Source organism: Vidua macroura, chromosome 8 (genome assembly GCF_024509145.1).
Source record: "Vidua macroura isolate BioBank_ID:100142 chromosome 8, ASM2450914v1, whole genome shotgun sequence".
Classification (NCBI taxonomy): domain Eukaryota; kingdom Metazoa; phylum Chordata; class Aves; order Passeriformes; family Viduidae; genus Vidua; species Vidua macroura.
In genome coordinates, this window is record NC_071578.1 from 1,391,770 (window position 1) to 1,406,572 (window position 14,803).

Here is a 14,803-nt window from a genome sequence, read left to right on the forward strand (position 1 = left end):
TAGCCGTGTGTCTGAGCGCGGAATGAAATGCCGTCTTTAACTTTTCTCGTAATATTTAATTCTCCCTGTTCTTTCATTTACCTGTTATCATAAAGCACCACCAGTGGGGCTAAAAAAAAAAAAATAAAATTGGCAAAGTGTAGAAAGCTCTTTGTTATTCGCAGTAAATATACAGCGTGTATGGTTGGTTTATAAAATAATTATGTCTCGGTACCTCCACCTGGTTTTGGAATGTTTACACAGATAAATCTAATTTGATGTCTGTGATTTTAAAATACTTTGTTTGTAGGCATGTGTGACATATATGTTACTAATAAAAGTAATAGTTGATTTAATTTACCTGTTGTAATTGAAAATGCATGTAGCATATTGCATTTAAAATTAATTTTGATACTAATGAAAGGAGGGAAACAGGATTATTAGATATGTTCAAACGCATATTTTTTTTGCTTGCAACGTAATTATTAAATTGATTGCTCAGATAGGAACAAATTGTTGTTTAAAATCCTGATTCCGCTATGTTTCCTCTTCTAAAAAGATTGTCTTTTAATGCGTTTCCAAGCTAATAAGCCTTATAAAATTCTGTACTTGCTCTTGAATTAGTTTTCACTGATGGCTACACCTTACGAAAGCTTGTTGTTAGCATAAAAAATATCAATCACAAAATGAAGACCCCAAAACAGCCTTTTAAAGTAAATCACCGCAACAAAAAAGTTTTTCTTGTCAGCTCTGGCATTTGAAGGTGTGGAGAGGCTGAAAGTTCACGCAGTGTGTTGGTACAAAGCGGGACTCGAGCCTGTTGATAATTGCTCCTAAAGACAAACGTGAAGGCACCTGACACAGCTGGATCGAAGAGAGCTTTTGTTGGCTGTCTGTGCTAAGAGGAGAGACAACATAGAGTGCTCGCGGATGATTTAAGTAGGGTTGGCGTGATAAGGTTATCTCAAGCTGCAAGAGTTGATAGGGCAGTGAGAGACAACTCAGAGCAAAGCTGTGCAATCAATTAAAACTGTGTAATATATGCTGCATGAGGAAACCCCCCAGCCCTAAGTCTATCTTATAAAATAACATTATTTTTTTGGGGTGGGGGGGTTTCTAACACAGTAGGTTACAGTCGCAACACAAGCAGTGTTTCCCCGCGAGGATATGTTCCCAGCAGTACTCCTCAGCAGTCCAATTACAACACAGTCAGCAATAGCATGAATGGATATGGCAATGCCGGCATGCCCAATCTAGGTGTACCAGGTTCCCCTGGATTTCTTAATGGCTCCTCAGCTAACTCTCCTTATGGCAGTAAGTGTCTATTTTTGGTAACACATCATCATATAGATTCATATTTACTACAAAATCAACTCCTTGCATTGTTTTGATTTCCTCTATTGTCAGCTACTGGATAAAAGGAGGGGTGACTCTGGAGGCTGGACGTAAAAATGAAAATAATAAATTGATCTGTTTGTGCCAGAATACAATCTCAGATAGAGAGAAAAAAAAAAAAAAAAAAAAAAAAAAAAAAGAAAAGAACGAACAAAACAAAACGAAACAAACAAAAAAATAAAACAAAATAAAAATTGGACTGCGCAATTCGTAACAAAAGTCCAACACAAAAGAGTTTGCCTGTTATCCAGAGAGTGGCCAAGCCAAGGCATTTCATTTTTATTTTTTTATATATATTTTTTTTATATATATATATATATATCTATATATATTTTAAGAGGCAAGGCCCTATCACTCTCTTTTTCCGTGTTTGCCGTGAAAACCTCAATCTGAGTCCTGATTATTTTTGCTTTATTGCAGTAGTGCCGTCAAGCCCTACCATGGCAGCCTCTTCGGTCACCCTCCCTTCAAACTGTAGCAGTACACACGGCATTTTCTCATTCTCACCTGCCAATGTCATCTCTGCAGTGAAACAAAAGAGCGCCTTCGCTCCTGTTGTCAGGCCCCAAGCCTCTCCTCCACCATCTTGCACCAGTGCAAATGGAAATGGACTTCAAGGTGAGCCAGATCTCTCTCAATTTTCTCTCTGCTGCCTTTTTTTTTTTTTTTTTTTTTTTTTTGGTGGTTTTTTTTTTTTTTTTTTTCTTCTCGGGGAGAAAGGTACCTGGCTGGATTTTTCAGTGCTCTCGTAGTGATGCAAAAGCAGGGGGAGAAATAGGGTAGCGTGAATGGTCTGCTGAGGTTTTCAGGTTTTTAGTTCATTTTTGATGCTTGCATTAGAGCAAACGCCAGTTGTTTTTCTGGCATTTTCCCTTAGGAGTTTGTGCCTTAAATTTTAAGGGAAGACTGTATCCCGGAATGTCTCTTGGAGGGTTTGTGTACTCCTGGTGTTTTTATGTTTCCTGAACACATTTCTGTGGATGTTTAAACCCAGCAGTGCTCTGGCAGGGCTCGGTGTGATTTCCTCACTTTCTATAGGGTGCAGTAGTGATTTTAAATATGTCAAGTTAATATCAGTCAGGTTAAGCCCTTACTCAGTGGACTAAGCAGGCCTGTATGCAGTGGTTTGCATGCTCTGGTGGTGCCAGCTCTTACTGTGGTGTTAGAGTGGTTACATCCCTAAATGAACTAAATATTTTAATTAGGGCAGGAAATTTTAGTATTTTGCCTTTTTTAAAATTCTCAATCCATGTGATTTCATGTGGATAATGCCAGGAACAACTGATAAATCAGTGGCAGAATGTTCGTGGCTACCTGCAGGGTGTGGGGCAGGCGGAATTACGGCACAATGCGAGAACAAAAACACAAACAAAGAAGTCACCCTAACAAGGAAGACTCATGGCTCATTTTGCCACTTTTAGGGGGTATTTTGACCTGCAGAAGGTGAGACTGTAGGTGCATTAGAATCACTGGGAAGGTTTGTTTGCCTCTGGTGGAGTCTCAGTGCACAGTGCAGCAAATTGAGGCACTTCAGATCCCATTGAAACCAGGAAGGGTTGAGGACAGTCTCATCCCCGAGGTCGTCACTCCTCTTGACTTCCTCAGTTAAGCAGCAGCAGCGCAGGATTATTCATCCTTTGTGTCACCATGACACCCATAATCCAACCAGCACTCACAGGCAAACAGATGAGGGGGATTTTAATTTGCCAAACCAATTCTGGACGCCTGCATTTTGTGGGGTGCTGAAGGCACTTTGGAGAGACATTATCCCCATCCCGCAGAGCTGCCTGTCCACCCCAAATCCACTCCAGCATCTCAAAATGAATCTTCCTGTAGCTTGTTCTTAACTTCTTGGCCCAAAAAAACCCATCTGAGACCTTGTTATGCACTCAGGTCAACAAAGAGCTGAGAATCCAGATGCACAAACTCATTGTAGCGTGATACTAAAGGAAAGGATAATTAAATTAACAGTTTTTTGCGTATTTCTTTAGTGGAAGCTCCACTGTGTTACTACTGTAAGTAGAAAACTATATCCATATTCTTAGAAAAGATAATCCATTCATAAAATAATCCAGTGTCCTACTTTCCTCTCTTTGTAAGAAGACACTGGTATAAAAAAATAAATCCTGAAATAAAATAATGAAGAAAAAAAGGAAAAATGAGATAATAAAATAAATAATAAAAAATTAGACAAAAATAAAATTAAAAAGTAATATAAATGTGGTAACATATGGCTTAGATCTGAGGCAGGAAGATCAACTAATTGATTTTGATTTACTCTGATAAACACAATTATTTAAAGATCTAAATTAAAATGATCCAGATTTTTGCCATTTCAGTATGTGAATAAGAGTCATATACTCAAGGTGTTAGGTACTTAAAATCTCTAGATTACCTCAAAGTGGGGTTTTAAGGAGAACTGGGAGGGCTGAATGCCTGCACTGAGCACCCGATGTCCCTTAGCACCTCCTCAAGCCCCTGGTAATTGCACATCTCCATCCTCAGGTACAAAATGCTTTTTGTATAAAGCTCAGAAGATGACTTGGAACCAGCCAATACTCATTTGTTAAATAGGTCATGGATTCAGCTCTTAAGCTGAGCCCAGCCTCACTTTGCACTAAGCTTTTTACATGCCCAGAGAGCCCAGCAAAGCCCTAACCATGCCTTCGACCCCTGATTTTTGGATGCTGCAATCCACGCAGCAGACTCGGTGTCATCCTTTTGGGTTTTGGATCAGCAGCCGAACTGAAAACCAAGTGTTGAAATTAAACAGATAATACATAGATAGATAAATAATTAATTAAATAAAAAAAGTAATTTTCCTCTGCAAGCTGAACCCGAATAATTTTGTGTTGAGCAGAATGACCCAGAGAAACAGAATGCAGGATGTCCTTCTGGCCTGGTAATTAGAGCAGCGACTTCCAGGGTTGTGGCAAAAAAATTTGCATAATTTATGCAAAGTAGACAGCACCACAAGGTGATGCTTGGTGTTGTGGGAGTTAGGGAACTGACATGGAATCACAGAATCCTGGAATGGTTTTGGGTTGGAAGGGACCTTAAAGACCATCTAGTTCCAACTTTGGGCAGGGACACCTTCCACTGTCTTAGTCCTGGCTGCTGTCCTGTCCTGTCCTGGTCCTGCTCCTCTCCTAGGCTGCTCCAAGGCCAGTCCAGCCTGGCCTTGGACACTTCCAGGGATGGGGCAAGCACAGCCTTCCCTGTGCCAGGGCCTCAGCACCACCTCACCTCCCCCACCCAGGAGTCCTCTGTGCGGTCCTTCACCATCCCAGCAGAGGCACCATCCCTTTTGCCACCCAAAGCTTTGAGTCAGTTCAGACTGAGCTCACAAAATTCACCCATTCATCCTCACAGATCTCAGCCTCTGCCTTGGCCTGAGCTGCAGCCAGGGCTGAGGGGCAGCACAGGGATGGGTTTGTCAGCTCCTTCCTTCATGAGACATCGTCAAGAAAAACCACCAACACTCCTGTGCTGGTACTTATCTACACTGCATTTGATACATAGAGTTCATTAGGGAGTTTCTGCTTCTTCCCTCCTATTTTCTCAGTCATTTGCTGTCAGGGAACTCTTTTTAAAGTTTAATTAGTTGCTTTCTGGACTCTGTACAATCACCTTGAGAGTTTTCAGATCAGCACATTTTCTACATTAAGTTAAAATATGGAATTTGAGAGCTGCAGTCCAATGCAGATGAAGTTTTTTTGGTGATCTTCAAGTACAGAGTCTCATTTTAGGGCAGGGTGTGAAGGAGCTGAGCGACAGCTGAGGAGATGTTAGGAACGGTCACATTCAGTCAAGCCAAGAGGGCAGTAAGAGCTCATGGTCACTGGTGGTGCAGCAGAGGCAAATCCTGCAGTTTATGGATGAGTAAGGACTTTGGATAAGAATTCAGACAAGGGTGGTCCTTTTGCAGGGATTTGGGGGTTAATTGACCCCTCCCTGGTGGGCAAACCACTGCAGGGTATCTCTGTGTGGGAAAAATGCTGCTTGTGGTACATCTAAGTTGGTGAGAACAGCAGAACTAAGCAGTTCCAGCTGGACCTCAGGGGGATTGCTTTGTCCCCTAACAAAGAGTTAAACAGAGGTTGAGCTGCTCTAATTTCTGGCTTGTGCTGATGTAACCCTGAGCATCAGGACCACCCGAGCCCACCACACCAGAAGCAAGATCTTGCTGCCTGTAGGAACAACCCCAAAACCCTCTCTGAGCTGTAGGACCTACTGCCCAAGAGTGAACATGGAGAAGTCTGCAGGGGACACTTTTTTTGTAAAGAGATCCAAGACACCTTCCAGTGGAAGGTGTCCCTGCTCATGGCAGGGGGTTGGAACGAGATGGTCCCTAAGATCCCTTCCAACCCCAACCATTCTGGGATTTGATGATTCAACAGAGAAGACAGAGGTTAAGAGTACAAAAAGGCAATCTGGGGAGATCTCAGAGAGGTCAGGCTGGGGGCAGTGCCAGCCAGGGCTGATGTTTACTCCTCCCCCTTGCTGCACCCATGCCAGCACTCAGAAGCTGCAGCTCTTGGAGGAGAGCTCTCTCCCTGCTGTCCCCAGGGCCTGACTCACTCCTGTGAGTAAGCCTACAAAAAAGGGCTTTTGGGCCGTATCCAAAAGGCCACAATCTTGTTGACTCTGCGTGACCTCCATAGTCTATGACCAGAAAGTCAAGTACTCACACGAATTTTTTAAGAGCAGGATCCAACCACGTGTGTTGCTTAGGGCAGAGAGCCTTTTCCTGCTTAAAACAATGAACATTAAAGGTAGAAAAGAAATTTTTTAGTGAGAGACTACTGGCTCGCTGCAAAGTTGGAAGGACAATATGTGTTCAAAATTTGGTTTTCAATTGTAATTTGCTTTCTATAGATTGTGAAAGATATTGCTCTCTGGTTATAGGACTATAATGCACAGCAAAAGGCTCTCTATATTCTTTTAAAATTGCATCCTGCTTAATTTTCTGGCCTTCCTCCAGATGAAAGTATTAAAATTATTATTAAAAAACTCACCAGCTCATTTTTCTTTAAGAAGGCGTTTGGTATCAATTTGCACAGCAGGAAGCTCACTGCAGAAATTCACAATTGTCAGAGATTGCTACTAAAATAAATTGTGAAATGCACGTCTGGAGCGCCAACCTTGCATCCCCCCTCAGACTGTGCCACAAAGCGAGTTCAACAAAAATGGTTAAATTAAAGAACTGAGATACTTTTTCTTTCCTCCAGAAAAATATGGCAGCAGATAATCTAAATTTTCACACAGCAGAATCGTAGCATGCTTTGGGTTGGAAGGGACCTTAAAACCCATCCTGTCCCACCTTCTGCCATGGGCAGGGACACCTTCCACTGTTCTGAACTGCTCCAAGCTCCAGCCTGTCCAACCTGGCCTTGGACCCTTCCAGGGGTGGAGCAGCTGATGGTTGAATTGCAGCACGAGGGACTTGAGGACATGGTTTAGTGGTGAGCCACAACAGTGCTGGTTGATGTTGGACTTGACCTTAAAGGTCTTTTCCAATCTTAATGATTCTGTGATTCCATGACAGCTGTTCCTTAAAGTGATCTCCTGCACCCCCGGGCCAGGTGCACCCCAGGTAACCAGACTGGCATGGTGACAGATTTGCTGCTGGCTGAATCCCACGGGAGAAGCCAAACTGAGAGCAGGGGTTGGGCAGGTCCAAGCACAGGGTGAAGTCATCTGCTGGCCTGGGCTGATGAAGGGTGGAACAGAGATTTAGCGAAGGGTTGTTTTTAAGGGTCTTTCGAGGGTGGTCAGGCCTTGGCAGAGGCTGCTCAGGGAGGTTTGGAGTCCCCATCCCTGCAGGAGTCCAAGGAATTGCTGGAGGTGGCACTCAGTGCTGTCGGCTGGGGACAAGGTGGGGGGTTGGACACAGCTTGGACTTGGAGATTGGACTTGGATCTTGGAGACCTTTTCCAACCTAAATGATTTTGTAATTCTCTGAAAACATGATAAGGAAACTGAATATTTTGGGTAGAAAGGCTCTCTGCCAATATAACCACTGTTCTCCAGTTGAATTTTGTAACTTCAGTTGCTGATCAGGTTTATAACATTCATGATTATGAATGCTGCGAAATTATAACTTCAGTTTCGATTTTGACATTTTTGACACGTTTAATTGGGGAGAAAAATGGCAGATTTGGAAGACTTTATCCTGTTTCACGAACACCAGCTAAGCTGTGTTTTAGAGAGGTTTAACTCCATCCAAATCCACAGAAGGCTCTGGCAGGACCAGGGGCTGCTCTGGGCTCTGGGTGCAGCTGTTGGAGCAATGCTGGTCGTGGTCGTGTTGCCTATGAAATGTGTACAGACCCAGCTCTTCCAAACCGTAAAGCTGCAACGGCGAATCTGAAATAAATTAATATTGTTGAAATTAATGAACTGAGAAATTGAAGTTCACATCGCTACACGAACAAATTTATTAATATCTGTTGTACATAAATTAATGAGAAATATCATTATGGCAAAAATTAAACAACACTAAAATGAAAGACTGTCTAAATTGTGCTTCTACCAAAGCGTTAACTAGGAAAAAACAGTGGTTGTTGGCATCTCACTCTTTTTCTGTTAAGAAACCCCAGGATATGGCTGGTCAGAGGTTTAAATATCATGTCTTTTTACGATGGTTGAGCTCTAGGATTGGGAGAAGGTTTAGAGTCCTTGTTTTTGGTCTTGGAGAGTCCTTGGCTTGCTCAGTCCTGCTTTCATCATGAAGTAGAATAGTGGAAAATGAGGTTTTCTGCCCAGGGCACCAAGTGGTGATTGGTGGGGATGTCCCCAGGGGATGGGGACACAGCCAGAAGAGCTGTCAGGAGAGCAGCTGAGCCTGGGGAAGTGGGGATGCTCTGCCTGCAGAGCTCCTTGCTCAAGGGGAGGCTGTTTGGGGTGTGTTTTGCTGGGAGGAGTGTCCGTGGTCCTTGCTCTGGGGACGCCGTGGAGGAGCCGGGCTCTGCATCCTCCCGCCCCGTCCCGTGGTGGCTCTGAGCCCAGCGTGCCAATAACAGCTCCTTTTCTTCTCTTTTTTTCTTTTAGCCATGTCCGGGCTTGTAGTCCCGCCAATGTAAAGTCACTTTTGTTTACCTACCGTAGCGCCAAGCTGCAGAGGATGGGCTTAGGGGACAAGTTTAGTATATTAAGACATGCTGATGGAAGCAGTATCTTCACGCAGAATCAGCAACAAAATCGAAATGCTACAGGAAAAAAACAAAAAACCCCACAAAAAGAAAAAAGCCACAAAAAAAAGAAAAAAAAAAAAAAAGACTTTGTTTAAAGATTTTATTTAAACTATTAAGAATCTACATGCAAAACAACCTACTTCTTCATGAACAATTCCATTTTATTGACTGAATTTTTCTCATATTTTCACATTTCTCAGTCCTGGAGAATAAGGAAAAAGCGACGCCTATTTTGTATAAAGTTTCTGATTACGTCTTGGCTATGTCTAGTACTTGCTATGTGTTGGGAGAAACTTTGTGGATGCACCATTTTGATTATCATGAAACACTGATGAAAAATGCCTCCGAACATTTTTCTGTACTCATAACTAGATTCACAATGGTTGTGTATCTCTATAATGTGAAATATTTTTTTGTGGTGGAAAAAAAAAAAGGGGGCCAAGGAGGTTATGAGCCATCAAACTGGAAAAAAAAAAACAATAAAAAAAAAAAAAAGGATGAATATATGATTAGGAAAAAAAAAAAAACCACACAAAAAACCGGGGCGCGGGGGCGGGCGCGGGGGGGTTTATCGTTGCTTAACTTCATCTTAATGAAATGGAACTTTGTAACTTATTGTAGTTAGAAATTGTAACTTTGATATTGAATTCTCTTGCCTTCAACAAGCACACTGACAGAGAAAAAAAAAAAAAAGAAATTGCTACTGTCTGTTGGTTTAAAAAAAATGAAAAAAATATACTTCCACTGCTAGAGCTTCCTGTTAAGCAAGTGTGATCTGCAACATTTTTTCAACTTTTGCTAGCACTGTATACTATTGCATTTTAGGCTACTGTGAAGTCTATGTTTCTTGTACCAGAAAATTGTCCTTTTGACTTCTAGATCCTTCTTCCCTAATGTGTTTTGTATGTGGTTATAAAATTGTAGACTTTTGTGATTTTGCCAAAGTTGTAGCTAAATATTTATACACTTGTCTTGAATTTTTTTCAGATCCACTTAAATATTTAGACAAAAAAAAAAAAGCAGATTTTATTCCTTATGACGCCTATAAGGAATAAAATAGTCTTATCCATTGCAACACTTTCTTTCACATAAACACTTGCAGTCACTAAGGGAATTTATTTTGTAACATATCAACTATAAATATTGTATTTATCTTTGAAATTTTGTATATTGCTTTTCATCATTTTTTTTTATGTTCTTGTATGTATTGGTTTTTGTCCTGGCCTGGTATCGTGATGCTGAAAATAGCATTAAGCCAAGAACTGTTGCCTTCATGTTTTTCTTTTAAATAAATCAGTGTCTGTGCATTTCATTTGTACTTCATAAGGTTGCTATTGTTTAGCCTTTCCATCCTTTTAATTTTTTTTTTTTCAAAAATTCAAATTCATTGTTTATTTTTATATTATTTTTAAGTTATCAGAACAAATAATTTTGAAAGGAAAAGTCGTTTGTTGTATAGTCAAATCAAAATTGTGCCACATGGCTGTAATGAATACTAGTAGAATATGTGCATGTGATACAGCCACAGAAAAGATGAATCTATTTTGTGGTTGCATTTTTTATTTTGTTTTTGTTTGTTTGTTTGTTTTCTTTCTTTTTTTAAATTTAATTTTAATTTTTTTTTTTTTTTTTAAAGATTGTAAAAAGTCATTTTTAGCTGCCACCCATGACTTTGCCACATAGCTGAACTGTGTTTACTGGAAAAATTCAGAGGCCTAAAGTTTAAAAATAAATTCACTTCTGATGTTTTAATTAAAATGTTTGCCACATGAACTTCTCTGATGCCTTAAAAGTGAACTTCTTTGAAGAACTTTTGTGCTGTTTTATCACAGGCTTACACCACAATTGTCAATCACGACTTCATTTGGATGATTTCTGGTGTAAAAAATAAGGGGGAAAAAAAGCACAATCCTGGTGTACAATTCTGCCACTCCTTTATGTGTCGGTTTTCTGCTGCACTCTGCATTCTCTCAAACCCTGCTCTGCTCAAAACCAGGGAAGGTTTCACGGGAAATCAGGATCACACCGAATTTTTAATGTCTGGGAGTTGTTTATTTAGGTTTCTTGGGGTTTTTTTTTTTAGGGAACTTTTTGTAATCAACTCGTAGCCGATGGTACTTTTTAAACTGGAATGACCTCCGTTGTATTCCGTGGCTCTCAGTGCCAAATCCAGCCAGAGAAACGTGGAGTTGTTTTTATTTTTACTTTGCACTAAATCTTTTGCCAGCGCAGCACTGCAAAACACGTTGCAAACTGCAGCAGAATTCACCTTTTAACCAAAAAAAAAAAAAAAGGAGGGATCATTTTGTTTATTATTATTATTAATTTTTTAAAATACTATTATTATTTTTGTAATTTTTTTTTTCTTTTTTGGGCAAAAAAAAAATTAAAAATGCACATTTTAGCCAAGCTTTTCTGAAAGGTTTAGAAGAAGGGTTCAGCGTAGCACAGCTCTGTGAGCACGGCCAAGGCTTGGCTAGGTGGGAAAGCCTGAGAAGTCACTTTGGAACTGAATTGCCTCCGTTATATTTTGTCTAAGTAAGGTTTTGCTCTAAAAAAAAAGGTAAAAAAAAAAGAGGTCACGTGTACATGTTAAGAAAGTCTGCAAGTTCCCTCATAAATGCAATCTGTTTGTGTTTTAGATTAATTAGTCAATGCACTCATTGCTTCATTGTCTCCAGACGGAAAGCTTCACTAAATGGTAGATTTTACTGTTAAAGACCCTACAATAAGATTGTTTTATCTGTACATTTTTTCATATATTTAACTGTATAAAAAAATGTTCATTTTACACAATATTTAATTAAAGTATTTCTTGTCTGTGAATTTCATTTTTAGTAATTTTATCTGGTTTGATTATTAAAAAAAGTGACTAAACACTAAACGAAATAATGCAACACTGGGGGTTTCATTTCTAAATACCAGAATTTTTATTCCTTTGTTATGAAAAAGCCCAAACCCTTGACGTGGTCTTTCCAGTTCCCTGGAAGGAGGATGAGGAAGGAGATCTCTGCTCTGCAGTGGCAATCACTTGTTGCTCAGCCTTGGTGAAGTATTTATCCAAAACTGTTCACTTTTCGTGAAGTTACCTGCAGAATATCTCTTTTTCTTATTTAACCAAAACTGTGCACTTCAGACAGGCTTTTTGTAAAGCGAAGGTAACAATAGATTTTTTTTTTTCTTTTACTATTTTAATATCATATTGTAAAAGTCTGTAAACAGGAAAAGTTATTTTAAACAAAGCACAACCCAAATTTTCCATGTGGTGGTTTGACACTGAAGGTCGACGTGCTCGTCTCTTAACTGCTGAGAAGGAAGCAAATTCTTTTGCTAATTATAATACTGAGCACAAACATTCCATCCTCTGGGCCATAATATGTGCAATGCACCTAAAATGGGTACAAAAATATATTTATGATGAGGTGGGCACATGCAGCCTCGGAGCTGGAGAGAGTTGCAAAGCTTTGCCTGATGTACAGGTCTGAGCTCCTTACCCCAGACATCAAATGTGCTCCTGTATCCTTGTGTGTGACCAGCACCACCAAAAACCAGGGTATTTCCACAGGAACATGGGTCTGGCATGCGCCTGTGGTGGTGAAACGGGGAATTTGTTCTGGAGTTTGATCTGGTCATTAATCAGAGGGCTGCTGACAACTTTGAGAGGGCACCGAGAAACTCGGAGCTCCCAAGTGAATGGATGGAGTGGTGCATGTGGATCCAGTGCCAAAGGACACGCTGAGTGTCCCAGCCCCTCCTCGGCTGCCCGTGGTTCAGGGATGGAGTGGGGAGAAGGCAAAACTCACTGCAGTCACAACCAACAGGAGAACCGGGATTTTTAACCATGCTTCCTTTCTTCTCCAGTATTTCCATAGTTTTCATGTCAAATGAAAACTGATTTGATGAAAAACCGCTGTTGAAGCTGCAGAACACTTTGGATTATTATTATTATTATTATTATTATTATTATTATTATTATGGATTGAAAACTGTTCCACTCTGAGTGTGTGTCTGTGTATCGTGTTTAAAAGGCGGCATAATCAGATGCATCCCACTAAAAAATAAGCTGGTTTTTAGGGATGAAAGTCTGCACGATGCCTACTGGCACTTTTCCTTTTAGTTTTATTTCAAAGGTTTGAATAATGAGCATCTAAATGGTTCCTCTAACTTACAATGCAAGGAAAATACAAAAGGAGAAAACCCACATATGACATATTCCTAGAGCAATCCACCACCTACGACACATCTGGGTAAGAGCCCTGCTGAGGAAATATGTTGTGTCAGCCCACAGTGATTTTAGACACAGGAAGATGATAAAAATTCCTTAATCAAAACGAAGGAATAAGAGTCTCTAAAAGTACATGCCAATTATTGCAGAGCAGCTTTTAAAAGTCTTTCAAGCTTTTAAAGATTATTCAAAGCACTTGAAATAGGCTTCAATCTAATGCCTCATTTCATTGCATTAAACAGCCTAGTTAATAAAGAATCAATATATTCAAAGGGCAAGGTTATCTTTTGTCTATAAGGGGTGGTGTCATTCTGAACCTTTTATAGTTCAAATGCTGAAAAAGACCTCATGAAATCCATACTCATCAAGTGGGTCAACTAGAGCAATAAAGAGGCCTCTGAAAGAATGGCTGCACTCCTTTAAAACAACTATAAGTCTTATCTCCCCACATAGTCCTCGCCAGGCTCCGCCAGAAAATGTCAATTTCTCATCAAGACAAGAGTCCCGGCGATAATTTTTTTTTCCCAGAGAATACACACAATTAGGAGAATGCAGAAAGGCCCCACCAGTGATTTGTAGCTTATTATGTCACCGGCGGGCCGCGATCCGCCGCTAAGCAGATAATAAGGGCTGTTGATAACCGAGGTGTCAATAGGGCCCGCAGTGATTTTTGAATGCGAGCCCTTGCGCCGCGCGTCCCCCCTCGCGCAGATCGCGGCACCGATAACCGCGCACCCGCCAGCCGCGGCCCACAATTAATGCCCTGAATAAACGGCACAAAGGAGCGCGGGTTCTTTATGCTCTCTGAGACAATTCCCTGCTTTACCCTTCAAGGAGTTCTTTTATGTGCGAATAAGGTTGCTTTTAATGAAATTGAAACTCATCAGAGGAAATCAAAACCTTCAAATCAGATTGCAAATTGATTTTTTTTTTTTTTTTTTTTGGGCCACTCGTCGTTGTTCGACGTAGTGCCCTAAGTTTTACAGGGAAAGGAAGAGAAAGCATCCAGCCTGGAGTCAGGGCATGCAAACAACCTCTAAACTAAAGCATACAAAGGAGAGACATTCCTAAAGTCCCACAAGTCATAAAAAGTTTTTAAAAGTTGCTGGTGTTCTTCAAAACCCTACCTTTACCCAGATACTTCATAAAAGACAAAAGCTGTAATTAAATGAACTGTCCTAGAACTTAAAATTGTAGAAACCAAATAATGAAACCCAAGCCATTTCCCTTTCTCATCTGCAATGCTAAATTTCATTTTTCGATGAACTATCAAATAGAATTGTTCAGTGTTCAGGTCAAAATTAACTGACACAGGAGCTGAGACCTCCTGGTGTGGGACCCTACTTCAGCTGGTGACTCACTGAAGCACTTTGGCCAGCTGGAATATGACAGTGACAGAGGTGATACAGTTGTGGCTCTATTTTATTTCTTAAACATTTTATTCCTTAATCATTTAAATAAAGCAACAGTTGCACTTAAATGGTTTTGTTTTCTCTCTGTTGGCTTCATGCTATTACTGAAAGGACATAATGAATTAAAGGGTTAATTAGTCACAAAATTGTACATTTTTGGTGCCCACAAAGCTTTTAGAGGATTTTGATTATGTGGCTCTTTGTTTGCATTTATCTTTAAACAAATGAAGCTGTTTGAGAAATGACTTTGTAGCAAAAGCAGGTACTGAAGAGGGGTGATGAGGGTGCAAGGAAATTATCTGAAGGCTGCTTTGCTTCAGTCAGACAAAAATCACAAATTTCCTACTGTGTAAAATATAAATAGAGATATCAAGTGGAAAAAAAGGAAACTGAGGCTGGAATTGGTGTGGGTAACACAGCCAGTCAAGAGCTGCCCTGTATCTACGAGGAAACATGGGATGGAAATACCAAGGGGAAGATGGAGAGAAGAAGGGAGGAAGATGTGAAAAAAAATTGTACAATGAAACCCAATAAAGTTGTATTTAATGATCTCCTTCCTTGTGCCATGGAATTCTGTCGTGGGAGTGAGTTTTTGG

The 14,803-nt window shown here is 40.4% G+C and overlaps 1 protein-coding gene across 6 annotated transcripts in view; it reads left to right on the forward strand.

Annotated features, from left to right (window-relative positions):
- The window catches only part of EBF3 (EBF transcription factor 3), a 121,735-nt gene extending 112,700 nt beyond the window's left edge, over positions 1 to 9,035 (forward strand). For 2 of the 6 annotated variants that reach the window (XM_053983940.1, XM_053983941.1), the window contains exons 14-16: positions 1,105 to 1,293; positions 1,795 to 1,992; positions 8,428 to 9,035. In XM_053983940.1, coding sequence (XP_053839915.1) covers positions 1,105 to 1,293; positions 1,795 to 1,992; positions 8,428 to 8,459 — 419 coding nt within the window. In that variant the 3' untranslated portion in view covers positions 8,460 to 9,035. The remainder of the gene's footprint in view (positions 1 to 1,104; positions 1,294 to 1,794; positions 1,993 to 8,427) is intronic. The other 4 variants (XM_053983943.1, XM_053983944.1, XM_053983945.1 and 1 more) reach the window with 2 other exon arrangements.
- Positions 9,036 to 14,803: the final 5,768 nt, after the last annotated feature.